A 16048-nucleotide genomic window follows, 5' to 3' on the forward strand; every position below is an offset into this window, starting at 1 on the left:
TCCAGGCTCTGAGCTGGCAGTCAGCACAGGGCCCGACGCGGGGCTCGAACCCACGAACCGCGAGATCATGACCTAAGCGAAAGTCAGATGCCCAACCGACTAAGCCACCCAGGCGCCCCGATATTGTTCCATTTCATTGAATCACTTAGTTCTCTAACCCTCCCCTTGTGATCCAGATTTTTTAATCTCTCTCTTTCTCAGCTTCCTCTTTTTCCATAATTTTATCTTCTATTTCACCTATTTTCCCTCTGCCTCTTCAANACACAGAGCCCAACACGGGGCTCGAACCCACGAACCGCGAGATCATGACCTAAGCGAAAGTCGGTCGCTTAACCGACTAAGCCACCCAGGCGCCCCAGAACAGCTTTTCAAAAATATTCCAAAGAGCAAATATAACAGAAAAGGAAATAAACCCTTCCTTTAATGCTAGATCATGGACCTTTTCTAAAACCCAGAGTTTTATACAAGGTTTTCAAATAGTTACCTGAGCCCTTGGGTCTCCATAAGGAAACCCAGAGGTGATATTGGGTATAAGGTTTGAAAAAAAGGTAAAATTTCCATGTGTAGGAAAATGTGGGAAGGAATGGATATTACTCAAAAAAGGAATGGGGTAGCAAAAGGTAAACAGGACAAAGAAAGGAGAAAGGAAAGCCAAGCATGGAACAAAAATGGCTGAGTAAATTTTGTTTTTCCTTCTTACCTTTTAAGAACAGGTTGCTGTAATATTATTCTCTTTCCAGAAACTTTGGGAAAGTCAATTTTACAAGAAAGACTTGTTCAGTGATTCTCCTCCTAGATGAAGTTCTAGTTATCATTTTTCTTTTTCAAAATAGAGCTCGTTCATGTTTTACCAGTTCCAGGGGCTTTCCTTTAAGCCCCTAGACTGAATTGGGCTGAGCCTTCTGTGTGCTATGAGAATTCCAGAAACCTGTTTTTTACCCTTTACTCTTATTGTCTCTATCCCCCTCTACACAGTGAACTACTTGTTAATGTTCAGTAACTCTTTTACAATTTTTTGATGAATGGATGATGCATGGAAAGACGGGTATGAATACAAGAAAATGGCGGTTACAGGTTTCCAAACTAGTCAAACATCAGATACTTTCATGGTTGTAGACAAAGATGTAATAGAGATGAAGTTTGTCTTTACCAGTCTCCCACATTTCTTCTTACTCTTTCAGTATGCCTGCCCCTCCGCCAGGTAACCAGCCCCTTCATCCTGACAGAAAGCTCTCAAAATTCTCCCCCCACTACACCTTCCCTTTGCAAAGTGTCTTCTTTCTCCTCTCTCATCTATCAAAGCATCTGCTTAATCGCATTTGGCTATGTAAATATCTAATTGATTTAAGTAATACAAATTAAAGTATGGCCAAACTTTTAACTATCCCCTTAGAGAATTTGCACTTTAAGGCAGACATCTGTTAATTCATATTTGCTGGGAGGATTATCTTTTAATGCTTCCTGCCCTGTCCAACTTCTTCTGTCTCCTGGTTCCTTATCTAACCAGAAAAGTAAATATGTAAAATATGTGGAATAGAGATGGTATCATTTATTGAAGCCACTTTTAAAGATGACAAAATTAAGGGTCATAAAATTTGACTGACTAGCTAGAGGTGCAGGCAGCCAGCAATAGTAAGATAGTGACTATTTAAGGAGTTAAGAGTGGGTTTTCATGGTGAACTACTAATATTTCCAACCAAAAACCTAACTTCTGGTTTCAAAGGCCACAATCTCCTTTGTGAAACTGTTTAAGGCCTCACTGAAATTCCCTGGGTCTATGTGGTAGACTGTGTCACAGAGTCTCAGTCCTTTTGCCTTTCTCTCTTTTCTTCCTTTCTAGTTATTCCAAACAGTTAAAAACAGTGGGATTCAGCTACATTTTTAAATGAGATACCTAAGTGAAAAAATAAGAAGTGAGTTGCCAAAAGTAGCCTTGAAGATAGAGAACTGAATTTAGTTCCTCTGACTAGACTAAGTGACTTGCTAAAATAATCTGGGGTCATAGGAGCCAATGGCCAAAGGAATAACTTCTCCATTGTTTATCATTCATGGCCATAAATAGCACTAGAGGAAATCTCAGACTCTAATTGGTCAATGAAGGATGTTAGGCCCAAGAAAGTTAAATGCTTGCCAAAAGTCAGCCTAATGAATTAGGGAAGTAAGGATCAAGAATGAGAGTTTGAATTTACACACTGAAAGCTTTTTCAGTTCCACTGAGATGTGCCATGTGTGGTCATGGAAATCTGGAAAGGCTCGGTGGCCTGGGCGTCTCGTCTCCTGCCAACCTTTCCCACTGAAAGCACATAACACTAACATGGAAACTTCCTTTAATAAGCTTTGCATTTCTTTCCTTGTGATCCTTACATTATTGGTACCTTTGGCCTAACCCATACAAATGGCTTTCTTTCATCCATAATACCAACTTTCTCCATGAAGGAGGTGTAATCCGGCAGGGTGGGGTTCAAAAGAGTCATCATACTATTATATCAGAATTACTTCTGATGCTCCTACCACACTTCTTACAGACCCAACAAAACATCTTTAAGCCTGCTAGGGTTTGTTTGTTTTTTTAATATCACTGCTCTCATTACCGTATAACTAAGATTAATTTTTTGTCTTGTCATCCTCATTTTTCTCAGCTGAATCTATATCCTCATAATCCCAGTTTTTGGTCATTTTGTTTTCATTACCCTGAAGGGTATTGCTTGACATATCTTCAGCCACACTCCCAATTCCCTCTGCCTCAGGCCTTGGCTCTACTGTGTTAATTGGTTCTATCTCAGTAGCTAACCTTGTAGTTATTAACCCATCTTTTATTGCTGATTCACTTCCTATCTCTGGCTCTGTATGGGTCCCTGACTCAGCCTGGACCTCTGGTTCAATCTGACTTTCTAGCACTTTTGGGGTTACTGCCTGTGTCTGAGTCCCTTTCTCTACACAGACACTTGATTGTACCACTGAACCCAGCTGCCTTTCTGGTGCCTGACTCATACACGTAGAAACACCTACATTTGTTTCAGTTAGCCTCTGGTCTACTCTGGTTATATTTCCTATTCTTGTCCTTGTTATAGGAATCACAAGGAGATTTTGATCTGGAGAAGAAACCCGAGAACTTATGTGATTGAGTCCAGAGAGGAACCCTAGAGAAAAAGAGAAGGTCAGGGTCAGCATTGTAGATCAGTAATAGATAAAATCTTAAGTCATCAAACTCCCCTGATGTACTGGCTTAGTTATAATAGAATTTGCTTTACATTTCTGAATGTCCTGTTCATTATCTTTAGGGACCTGGGATTCAAAACCTTGATCCCAGCTCTTCTGTAGGTACAGTATTTCCCAAGGGGTATGCAAGCCAATTCATTGGGGCACAGGAGGAAAATAGTAGTTTCTTTTTGTATTTTTAAAATGTTTTGTTTTCAGGTCCATTTTGAGTATATTTTACAATGTAATGAATATATTAATGGTATAATACATGTACATATTTTATAAATAAACATGTGTCTTTTCAGAATGCTTGCTAAAAAGTGTTTTACTAATAGGGTGTATGATGCAATGGTTTGGAGACCACTGTTAATTAATGAATAAAAATAAGTATGTGGCCTAGAAGGATTAAAGGTGAAATGTTGCACCAACAAAACTCCTATATTATAGCCCTGCTTTATATTGGTAATATTACAGAGGAACATATGTCATATGTTGAAGCTTTATTTTGGAGATCCATAAGTTGGAGAGGTTATTTGGTATAATAAAAAGGAAATTTAAGAGCTGTCTTCTGGAAGGACAGAGAAACTATTCATAGCTCAATTAATGTCTTTTCCTTGTTCCTCTACTTCCTGAATCTTGCTCCTTCCTGTGTAGGGACAGGTATCATTATAGAAAAAATGTTTTAAATTCGAAGCACTTGCTATTAAGAATTGTTCACTGACATAGAAATAACTCTTGTAGAGCCCTTCCAAATTATGAGATTCTAACATGTCAAACATACAACCAAAAGAAAGCAGAAGAGAGAGAGGGGGACCAACTATGTAGAAATGCCTTTTCTGTGCCTTCACTGTTTAACAGGAGCATTAACTCACCAGCTATCATGTAGAAGACACTGCCCCACCAACTGAGGCGGTAGGCTAATAAGAAATGGGACTCCAAGACGTTCCTACTGTACAATTTCACTTGCATCAGGAACAAAATGAGGCAGAGGAGTAGGCAGGTGCCTGGGATCAGAATGAAAGCTATCACTACCCATCATAACCCTCCTTCTGCCATCCCTCCCATTCCACCCTCTTCCCTCTCTTTGCACTTCCTTGTCACCTCAACCATCTCAATTATGCCATGGAGGCTTATTCCATGGCAGTGGTCATGGGAAGACCCATTTGGCAATTAACTAAGATGAGAGAGCAAAAGGCTTCTGCTTTGATTGGAATAAGGTTATCAAGGTGGGGCCTATAGATAAGACCAATAGAGCAGTTACTAGCTAGCTACAAAGAAATTTTTCTTCATGCCAGAAGGGCCTCCAGCCTAGGAAATCTCCTCTGCTAGTCCATCAGATAACAACTCCTAGAGATGTTTCCATTGAGTTAGGACCCTAATCTCTTCAGGGTCCCCCCATTAAAGAGGCAATAGCCCCATAAGGAGTAAAAGCTTATCAAAAGCCTTCTTCCTTGTGTGAAGAGACACTGTCCTATGATGGCAGTGTTGATGTGAGGCAGGGAATGACTTGGTAAAATAAGGAAAATTGGCCCAGAAGGAGAAGAACTACAAGGACTCCAGGGACAAACTTTTCCAACCTCATCATGTTGTACCTGAGATGAAGGAGAAGATGGATATGCCCAGATCTATGTAGGTTTTGTCTCCTGGCCCTTTGGTGGGAGAGATGCTGAGCCATATAATAATAATGAGGATGATGAAGACAGAGATGAGGAAGAAGGCCCTGGAGTATTGGAGGTAGTCTGCCAGGAGAAGTGGAAAAGGAGAGGCTTGGATGGAGCAGAGGTGACCTGCCCCCTAATAAAGCTAGACAGGTTCTAGGGAAGGGACTGAAGGGCAAAGGAGGACGGAATTAGTGCTTGTCTTACATATAATGGAGTCAGAGTTAAGGAGCCACCAAGTGGGTGGCTTCACAGGCATCAGTAAGGACCCTCTTTCCATCTCCTCATTGACATGTGGAATTCCTTTAACAGGGAAGGAAATAATTTATTCCACAATGAGAGAAAAGTTGAAATTATAACTATAACTTGAGAGGTGTATTATGAGGTAACTTTCATATTAAGGTGCAAACGATTACTATGCTTCCCCTTAAGGAAGTTGTGAGTACAGAGGTAAGTAAAAGCACAAGGTCACTAGGCATTAGCTTCCAATAATTAAGGAGCTGTGGCTTTGAAGTCGCTGGAGAAGTCTAGTCAAGACAAACTTGGGTAAATTTACCCTGTTTGGAGGAGCTGTCCTTACATGCTTGTGAATCAGGGGAGAAAAGAAGAGGTAGGGTTGTGGGAAGGAGAAAGGGAGAAAGGCAAGGCTGTGAGGGATCTGAACAGATCTACCAAAGGAGGGGGCTCTAGGATTTGGAAGGCACTCACAGGGTGCTTTTGGCACATGGCTCCAGCAGAGATCATGGTGGCATACGGTCCAGAGCCCCGCAAAGAGCTTCTTCTTATCTTTCATTACCATGAACTGCACCCAATGTAAAGGGGACAAGCACATCAGCAGGACAAAGATGAAGCCCAAGAGGCCAGCACAGAAGATGCGCATGTAGCTTCTGGTCCTCTCCAGAAACTGCTGCTGGTATGGTGACATGGAAGAGAAGTGGTACATGCGGTAGGGGAGAATTGGCTGTGGTGAGGAAGGGAGGAGGACATCATGAATGTCATCTCAGGCATCTCCACCTCTGCTCACAGAAAAGACAAGCCCTGGGTCCTCTACTAGGTGGGAACTCCTCCTCCCTTCACACATCAGGGTCTTTTTCTCCAGAGCCTCCCACAACTTGTAAATATATTCCTTTTTAACTGTCCCCAGTTAAAAAAAAAAAAGTTAGAGTGATCTTTGCCTTTCCTACCTTGACATTTCCCCCATGCCATACACAAGCTGCTTCCTGCAAAAGAACCCCACACTACTTAGCCTACAAAAAGGCTACCTCACCCTATATGTTGGGTAACCCAAGATGCTGGAATTGTAAACTCTGTGGAAGGGCATGGCATTTCCTTCCCTTCTTTCCATCTTAGTTTCTGGGTCACTGCTCTTCTCAACTGCCGTAGAACCTAACCCACTCTGACCTAACACACTTTCCTGCCCCTCCCCCACACCAGGAAACAGAACTAACAGGAAGTGTACAGTGTCTCTGTCTCATTTGCTAGATCTAGTCCAATCCCTTCCTTCAATCCAGATGTCTACTGAGTTCCAAACACCTAGCAAACTGCCTGATAAACCCAAGTTTCCTATAGACACACCACACCTGAGAGGTCTCAAGACCTCTTTTCTTTTCATCCTATACCGCCTTCCTATGTTCTTTTCTTGTCTCCCGCCAGTCAATCACACCATCTCCTGCAATTCCAACTCTTTGATGCTTTTAAGTCCATCTCATTTTTGTTTCCTTTTTCTTAGAACATCTTGTTGTCATATCTGTCTTAGATTGCTATAACAGCCTTTTACCTGTTACTTCTGCTATAAGGCTTCAGTTTATTCTTGACAAATTTGCCTCTAAGTTGCAAATCTGATGTGTGTCTCTTCTGTTCTGATTGCACCCCACTGCTATGAGGTAAAGTCCTAACTTCTTAACATGAATTAATTAAAACCAGCAAGATTAGACTTCTGCTTCCTATCTGACCTCATTCTATCATTCAATACCTCCTCTGTGCCAGGTGTTGTGTGTTCGGTACTGAGGTGTAGTGATGTGTTGGATATCTTTCATTTATCCCTTTGTATCCACTCTTCATCCTTGTTCTTGTTCAAGGAGGCTGACTGATATGGACTACATCAACGGATTCCCTTGCCATCCAGTCCCTGATTAGGTTTAACCAATGGCAGATGTGGGCAGAAGATCAGAGGTCCAGAGGTCTGTGTGTTTATTCCCTGATTCTCTCCTTACCAGATTACAGATGGTTGTCTGTGTTCTTTTACCTAAAGTAGAGCTCCTCACAGGCAGCCTTCTCCACAGAGCCACCCTTTTCTGTTCTATTAACTGCTCCTTTCACTTGTATGATCAGGTTTAGGAATGGTAATGACTTTTCATTGATCATTTCCCCAAATCCTTTTCAGTTCAAAGAGGACTTTATAAATAGTTCCTTAACTCTCTCAGATTAACTAGTTTGAGTGAGCCATCTGTTTCCTGCTGAACATGGTTCTTATTGTCATGAAGTAGAAAGCCTAGTGACGTTTAGGCTCATTCTCTCCCTCCATGTTCTCTTGTGCTCCAAACAACTTTATTTTCCTTGCAGTTTCTTAAAGTAATCTTGCACATGGTGCAAATGGTATTTACCTTACACACGATGTCTATCACACTTACCACTTTATCTTTGTCTGAATTAATATTAGTCAAGATTCACTTGAATCTATCCCTTTTGGGGAAGGCTTCTCTGAATTCAACCCTCAGTCCCAGACTTTGTGCTCCTGTGGCAGCTTGTGCTTACTTCTTTCATAACTTATACTTAGTATCGTAATTTGTCTATACTTCCTTTTGGTCTATCAACTTCAGCAGTAAGGATTTATCCTCGTATACTCAATATCTAGCAGACTGCTTGGAATATAACAATGATTCAGGAAATGCTTATTGATTGAGTGAAACTAAAAAACGTTAAAAAAAAATGGGTTTCTACTTTCTAGTACGGCATGCAAGGAGCTTGGAGATGGTCACTCCATTATAACAATAAGTAGAAAGCTAAACAATTGAAAAATCAACAACTCTTCTTAGATTTGTCAGAAAAATGAGATCACAAGGCAAATTGTGGCTCTCAAAATTGAAGAGATAGTCAAATACAGAGAATCACAACTGACTGGTATATAAACCCCTGCAGGAATCAATATGAGGATAGGAAAATCTGAACTGTAGCTGATGAATTGGTGGAGGTTTAATGTGGACAACTCTGAGAGATTACAAACTCTGGGGGTATCCAATCTTAGGGACATCCCTACAATTTAGTGAGTTTTACCTCCAGCACTTTGATCAGGCTCTCACGGTGAACATCAGAGAAAAGTCCTCTTACACCAGAGGAGGAGAAAAGGAACCATTTTGAAACATGCCAGAATATTCTGCTCTTCTTAACAAGGCCTTCCTTAAAGAGAAACTTTTTACCAGAGCCTAAACTATTGGAGTTTTATCAGAGCTTAATCAATCTGGGTAAAAGGAAATACTCAACTCCAGCCTGCTGTAACCTTTCATGTTACACTCACTCTCCCATCCTGTCCCACCTAAGGAGGGGAAACTCAGACGTACTTATGAATTTCACAGAAGTTTTCCTGCTAAGATCAGGAACAAGGAAAGAATGTCCCTTCTTACCACTCATTTTCAATATCATACTTGAATGCCTTAAGACAAGAAAAGGAAATAAAATGTATAAAAATTGAGAAGGAAGAAATAAGACCGCCTTTGTTTACAAATGGCATGATTGTGTAGAGAATCCCAGTGAATTGACAACAACAGCAAAAATTCTTGAAACAATAAGTGATTATAGGAAGGTGAATATACAAAAGCCAATCATATCTGCAGTGCCTCGCTGGCTCTGCAGCGAGTACAGCATGCAACTCTTGATCTCAGGTTGTTAGTTTGAGTCCCACATTGAGTGTAGAGATTATTTAAAAAAAAAAAAAGTCAATAATTTCCCTATATGCCAGTAATGAATGAGTAGAACTTAAAATTAAAAACACAATATAACACAATATAATTTCCCCAAAATTAAACACTTGATTAGAAAGCTAAAAAATATGTACAAGATCTATATAAGGAAAAATACAAAACTCTGATCAAAGAAAACAAAGGGTTAAATAAATGGAAAGATATTCCTTGTTCATGGGTAGCAGGACTCAATATTGTCAAGATGTCAGTTCTTCCCAACTTGATTTATAGATTCAACACAATCCCAGTCAAAATCCCAGCGAGTTATTTTGTGGACACCAACAAACTGATTTAGTGTATATGTAGAGGCAAAAACAAGAACAAAAAAACACCCGCACACCCTAGAATAGCCAACACAGTATTGAAAGAGAAGAACAAGGTCAGAGGACTGACACTACCCAACTTCAAGACTTAATATATAGCTATGGTGATCAAGACAGCTGGTACTGGAGAAAGAATAGACAAATAGATCAACAAAACAGAGAGCCCAGAAATACATTCACATAAACATAGTCGCCTGGCCTTTGATAAAAGACAAAGGCGATACAATGGAGGAAAGAGTTTTTTCAACAAATCGTGCTGGAACAACTGGACATCCACATACAAAAAAATGAATCTAGACACAGACCTAACACCCTTCCTAAAAATTAATTTAAAATGGGTTATAGACCTAAGTGCAAAACACAAAACTATAAAACTCATAGAAGAAAACATAGGAGAAAATAGGTAACATTGGAGTATGGCAATGACTTTTTATATATAACACCAAAAACACAAGCCATAAAAGAAATAATTGATAAACTAAGCTTCATTAAAATTAAATATTTCTGCTCTGCAGAGACATGGTCAAAAATATATGAAGACAAGACACAGACTGGGAGAAAATATTTGCAAATGGCACGTCTAATAAAGGACTGTTATCCAAAATACACAAATAATTACAACTAAGAACAAATAACCTGATTTAAAAATGGAAGAAAGAACTGAAAATCACTCTCCAGAAGAATGTAACAGAGATCAGAGGTGCTATAATGTATCAAAGATAATGTCCAGAAGTCAACAAAAAAATGACTAAACCTGTGAAGAAAAAGGAAATATCCAGATTCAAGAAGAAGGTAGTGAAGAGAAACTGACCTCAAGATGATCCAGGTGTTGTAGTGATCAGAAAAGGATTTGAAAATAGCCACTATAAATTCTTATAAGGACTGAAAAGAAGATAAATGCATAATGAATGGGTAGATGTGGGATCTCAACAAAGGTAGAGAAAATATTAAAAGAAAAACTAAATGGAAATTCTGGAACTGAAAAATACAGTAACTAAAATGAAAAACTCACTGTATGGATTTAATAGCAGATTGGAGGAAGTAGGAAAAAAAGAGTCAGTGAACTTGAATATAAGTTAATGGAAACTCCCATTCGAAGAACAGAAAGAAAAAATTTGAAGAAAAATAAAGTGTCAAATTCCAACTGGACCATAAAAGGATGAAATTGGAGTCCTGGAATAAATGAGAATAGTAGTTGCAAACTTACCAAATTTTATGAAAGACATTGAGGTATGGATCCAAAGAGCAGAAAGAAACCGAAAAGGATAAATACAAAGAAAATCACACCTAAACCTATCATAAATTGCTGAATCCAAAGATAAAGTCTTAAAAGCAGCCAGAATAAAGCTACATGTGACAGAAGATCAATGATGTGTATCTGATTTCTCATCAGAAATAATGATAGCCCAGAAGGCAATGGAATGACTTTTTCAAATATATATAATTGACATATATCACTATGTTAGTTTTAGGTATATAATTATTTGATACATTAATATATTGTAAATGATTACAACATTAAGTTTAGTTAACACCCATTGCCATACATAGTTATAAGTTTCTTCTTTTTTTTCTTAGCAATTTTGAAATACAGAATACAGTATTGTTAACTATATTCACCATGCTGTACATTACATCCCATGACTTATTTATTTTATAACTGGAAGTTTGTACCTTTTGACCACCTTCTGCCATTTCGCTGATCCTCCACCTCCCACCAATCTGTTCCTGTGTCTGTAAGCTGAGTTTTTATAAAAATCCACATATAAGTGGGAGAAAAGATTTGCAAAATATAGCTGACAAAGAACTTGTATCCAAAGTATCCAAAGCATTCTTACAACTAATAATGAGATAAACAGCTTAGTTTTAAAAATGAACAGGAGAATAACCATACTTTACAAAGGTAGATATACAAATGGAAAATGGAAATGGCATCAAAGAAATGCAAATTAAAACAACAGTGAGATACTATCTTTGTCCCACTTAGAGTGGATGAATTTAAAAGGATTGACAATAAATGTTGGCAAAGATGTGGAGCAACTGAACTCTCATATATTACTGGTGGGAGTGTAAAATGGTACAACTGTGGAGAACAATCTGGCAATTTTAACGTTACCCTATGATCTGTGATTCCTCTCTTAGGTATTTAAGAGATTTGTAAACTTATGTACACAAGAGAACTTTACACAAATGTTCACAGCAGCTTCATTCACAACAGCCCAAACTGGCAACAACCTAAATGTCCCTCAGAAGGAACATAGATAAAGAAACTGTGGCATATTCATATAATTGCATAACTAATCTGAAAAAAAAAAAAAAAGGAATAAATTGTATACACAACATAAAAGACTCTCATAGATGTTATGTTGAGTGAAAGAGACTGGGCACAAAAGAACGTGTATTTCCATTTATATAAATTTCTAGAACAGGAAAAATTGATCTTGATCTTCCTCCATCCTGACGTTCAAAAATTTTCTTCTCTTTGGGGGCACTTGGGTGGTTCAGTTAGTTAAGCATCTGACTTTGGCTCAGGCATGATCTTACTGTTTGTGGGTTTGAGCCATGTGTCGGGCTCTGTGCTGATAGCTCAGAGCCTGGAGCCTGCTTCAGATTTTGTGTCTCCCTCTCTCTCTCTCTCTCTCTGCTCCTTCCTTGCTTGTGCTCTCTCTCAAAAATAAATACAAAATAAATATTAAAACATTTTTTTCCTTCTCTTTGTCTACATGAACTGGCTCTTCCCATCTGTCTGGCCTCTTCCTCCACTATGCTTCTCTGTGACTACTGCTTTGTAGCTATATTGGCCATCTTTTAGTCTCAGGAATGTCCTAAACTCCTTCTTGTAAATGCTGTTTTTCAGACGTTCTTTCTTCTCCTGGACAAACTCTATTCTTCAAGTCTTAGATTAAGTATTACTTCCTCAGTGAAGGCTTCCCTGGCACTCCAGTTCAGCCTGGATTGACTAATTCTTCAATTACACACTCACAATCTTCTATACTTTTCTTCCTTAGTGTTTAACACAATTGGAATTAAGTAATTATTTGTTGTATAATACACCTCCTCCACTAGAATGTAAGCTTCAGAGAAAAAGGTATGTGTTTATCTTGTTTAACTGCCCAACTTCTTGTAGATACTGAATAAATATTGTTAAATGAATGAATGAATGAATGAATGAATGAAAAGGAAATGAGATACAAAGAAAACAATCGGGACCAAGTTCTGAGTAGTCAATCTCATGTGGACATCATATCTAGATAGGTAGATCTGTCTCAGCGGTTGAAGAATGAGATAGGCTTCCTCCTCCTTGTATGAAATAGCAAAACTTCCCTAGCTTTGCCTGGTAGAATTTTCTCAATGGTTATTGAGGTACAAGGCAGGTTCCTATTTTTCTGGCTCATCTTTTTCCCATTATCATGGATGGAATCTGAACATAATGCCCCAAATGGCATCAATACTTTGATTTCACATCTTTTCATCTTAGGATGTTAGGGCTGAACACAATATGAGAAAAAGGAGTGTTTGGGGCCAGATATTGTATAATGTGGTAGAAAATAGGTTGAGTCTTTTTTTTTTTTTAATTTATTTATTTCTAGGAGAGTGAGAGAGAGACAGCGTGAGCAGGGGAGGGTCAGAGAGAGAGAGAGTCACAGACTGAAACAGGCTCCAGGCTCCGAGCTGGCAGTCAGCACAGAGCCCGACGCGGGGCTCGAACCCACGAACCGCGAGATCATGACCTAAGCGAAAGTCGGACCCTTAACCGACTAAGCCACCCAGGCGCCCCAAAAAATAGGTTGAATCTTTATGTGTAGAGTGGTTGCAGATGGAATATCAATGCCCTAAGTAGTGGTATTCCATTTCATCCAAGGTAGATAGTGTTTATTTGTCAAAAGGAAGACTACGTACCATCTTGGTGTCTATTTGTCAAGAGGAGAGTTATATAGCACCTTTAATTTAGATTGCCTTTCTGGGACCTAGTGCTAGTCAGCTCCTTGGATCACTAGTGAGTGTTCTACAGACATTCTTAGGTCTAGTAGCAGATGCTGTTAGTGCACTGCCTGTATCTCTTGGGCTTTAACACTTGAATGTTTTCTGGAAGCCTTCCAGTACCCAACATCTGCACCTTTTTTCCTATCAGCTTCTCTCCTAACCTGACCCAGATGTTCTGGGGAGTTAACAAATCCCTACCCCTGTGTGGGGGAAGCATAATTTTGAAGCATGAGTTTTATATTGTTTCCCATTCTCTCTGCATGACTAAGTCCCAGTTGACCACAGTGGTAAGTAGCTTAAAAATACATTATTTATTGATTGCCATCTCTACCTTTTCTCGCTTCCTCTCTTCCCACCTTATGTATAGCCTAACATCCTGATATAGAGAATAAAGTATCAAAGGGAAGAAGTACTGATGCTATTTGGAGCATCAGCTCCTCCCAGCATTCCATTCGTACCTTCTAAATAACCTACTTATGCTTAAACCTTTGTCTAAGATTGTCTTTTGGAGAAACTCAAACTAAGACAAGTGGTACACTGGGCTGACTCAGCTAAAGAGGCAGAATCTATTGCTTGCTCAAAACTGTAACAGTTCTCAGTCTGAACACATCTGAGGAAGATGACAAACTTCCAAGAGAAACAGTATGACAAACTCAAGATAATCCCAGGTATGGCAAGAGACAGTATATGAAACATGAACAGCAGACAAACACAAGAGAAACTCATTCCATTGAGAGGCAACATGCATCTGACCATTCTGACAACATATGTCTCATTGACCCACATGAAACAATTGCTGTCTAAGTCACTTGAGACCATAAAAAGTTCTCACTATGTTTCTCCCTCCCTTCCTCTCCCTCTGCTTCATCTATCAGGCAATGTATTTGGAACAGAGGGAAGGTATGGAAGGGTGATTTACTGAGCTATCTTATTGCAAATCCACTTAAGCTTTTTAAGGAATTCTCTACAAGCAAAGAAAGAGAGAAAGAATAAAATAGAGCATTCAGCTTCTAAAGGAGCAATGAAAGGTTTGTCTCTTTCTATTTTTTTATTTTTTAAAAATGTTTTATTTATTTCTGAGAGAGAGAGAGAGAGACAGCGTGAGCAGGGGAGGGTCAGAGAGAGAGGGAGATACAGAATCTGAAACAGGCTCCAGGCTCTGAGCTGGCTGTCAGCACAGAGCCCGACGTTGGGCTCAAACCCACAAACCATGAGATCATGACCTGAGCTGAAGTCAGACGCTCAACTGACTGAGCCACCCAGGCGCCCCTCTTTCTATTTTTTTGTTTATTTATTTTGAGAGAGAGAGTAAGTGGGGTAAGGAACAGAGAGAGAGAGAGAGAGGAGAAAGAGAGAGAGAGAGAGAGAGAGAGAGAGAGAGAGAATCCCAAGCAGTCTCCGCACCGTCAGTGCAGAATCTTATGTGCCAGCTGGATCATGACCTGAGCCAAGACTCAGATGCTTAACCGACTAAGCTACCCAGGTGCCCCAGGTTGTCTCTTTCTTATAAGATCATTCCTTCTAGCAAAGTAGAAAACTTAGTTCCAATTACTACCCATTCTCTCCTAGTAGGGCCTTTATGGTTACTTTCTTTTTTTTTTTTTTTACTGTTTTATTTATTTCTTTTTTTTTTTTAAATATTTTTATTTATTTCTAGGAGAGAGAGAGAGACAGCGTGAGCAGGGGAGGGTCAGAGAGAGAGGGAGTCACAGACTGAAACAGGCTCCAGGCTCCGAGCTGGCAGTCAGCACAGAGCCCGACGCGGGGCTCAAACCCACAAACCGCGAGATCATGACCTGAGCTAAAGTCAGACGCTCAACCGACTAAGCCACCCGGGCGCCCCTGTTTTATTTATTTCTGAGAGAGAGAGAGAGACAGCGTGAGCAGGGGAGGGTCAGAGAGAGAGGGAGACACAGAATCTGAAACAGGCTCCAGGCTCTGAGCTAGCTGTCAGCACAGAGCCTGAGGCGGGGCTTGAACCCACAAACCGTGAGATCATGATCTGAGCCGAAGCCGGATGCCCAACTGACTGAGCCACCCAGGCGCCCCTATGGTTACTTTCTTATGATCTAGCATTTTTCACACTCACTAAGACCTACTTCAATCCTCTTACCTCACTTAAAACTTCCATTTCCTGAAGAGTCATCAGTACTTAGCTCCTTGTCAGTTCAGTCTTACAATTAAAGTATAAAAACTGAATTATAAATAAAGCTTATCAACTCAATGAATCCCTCATTCATCATTGTGTGGGGTATGCTTAGTGTGGGAGGAGTGTGGGAGGATGAGGACTTCAATCCACAAGTGTTCTTACAACAGGAATAGCCTGAGGAGCCTCTGAAATGAGGCCCCCTGAAGTAAGGAGGTGCTAGTCATTTTGCTGTAACTAAGGTCACCTGTTAGGAAAAGAAGCCAACATGGAGAGTTTCCTAAGGTAGGGTCAAAATGAAGTGTGTGTATATATGTGTATGTATATGTATGTGTGTGTATGTATATGTATGTCTGTATGTGTGTGGCTGTATGTATGTATGTGTGTGTGTATGTGTGTATGTGTCTGTATGGGTGTCTCTATGTGTATCTGTATGGGTGTCTGCATGTGTGTGTGTATGTGTGTCTGTATGTGTCTGTATGTGTATCTGTATGGGTGTCTGTGTGTGTGTGTGTGTGTATGTGTGTCTGTATGTATGTATGTGTCTATGTGTATCTGTATGGGTGTCTGTGTGTGTGTGTGTGTGTGTATGTGTGTCTGTATGTGTATCAGTATGGGTGTCTGTATGTGTGTGTGTGTATGTATGTATGTATGTATGTGTCTGTATGTGTGTGTGTGTGTGTGTGTGTGTATGTGTGTCTGTACGTGCGTATGTGTCTGTATGTGTATCTGTATGGGTGTCTCTATGTGTATCTGTATGGGTGTGTATATGCATGTGCT

At 39.8% G+C, this 16048-nt stretch overlaps 1 protein-coding gene across 1 annotated transcript; it reads right to left on the reverse strand.

The window, feature by feature from the left end:
* Positions 1 to 2604: 2604 nt before the first annotated feature.
* LOC120235510 (transmembrane protein 202-like) lies at positions 2605 to 6216 on the reverse strand. The gene is made up of 5 exons (XM_039237873.1): positions 6127 to 6216; positions 5568 to 5820; positions 4794 to 4940; positions 4074 to 4205; positions 2605 to 3140 (listed from the first exon to the last, which is right to left on the reverse strand). Exons 1-5 carry the CDS (start codon positions 6202 to 6204, stop codon positions 2605 to 2607), a joined length of 1146 nt encoding a protein of 381 aa, XP_039093804.1. The 5' UTR covers positions 6205 to 6216.
* Positions 6217 to 16048: the final 9832 nt, after the last annotated feature.

Source organism: Hyaena hyaena, unplaced genomic scaffold (assembly GCF_003009895.1).
Source record: "Hyaena hyaena isolate Hyena2069 unplaced genomic scaffold, ASM300989v1 scaffold_130, whole genome shotgun sequence".
In the NCBI taxonomy this organism is placed as follows: domain Eukaryota; kingdom Metazoa; phylum Chordata; class Mammalia; order Carnivora; family Hyaenidae; genus Hyaena; species Hyaena hyaena.

Excerpts from the sequence above, each read along its gene's own strand:
- LOC120235510 (XM_039237873.1), bottom strand. The coding sequence starts at position 6,204 with ATGGAAAGAAGGGAAGGAAATGCCATGCCCTTCCACAGAGTTTACAAT. Across the intron at positions 5,821-6,126 it reads TGGGTTACCCAACATATAGG|CCAATTCTCCCCTACCGCAT; the intron begins GTGAGGTAGCCT and ends TCCTCACCACAG. Across the intron at positions 4,941-5,567 it reads CCATGTGCCAAAAGCACCCT|ACTACCTCCAATACTCCAGG; the intron begins GTGAGTGCCTTC and ends TTCTCCTGGCAG.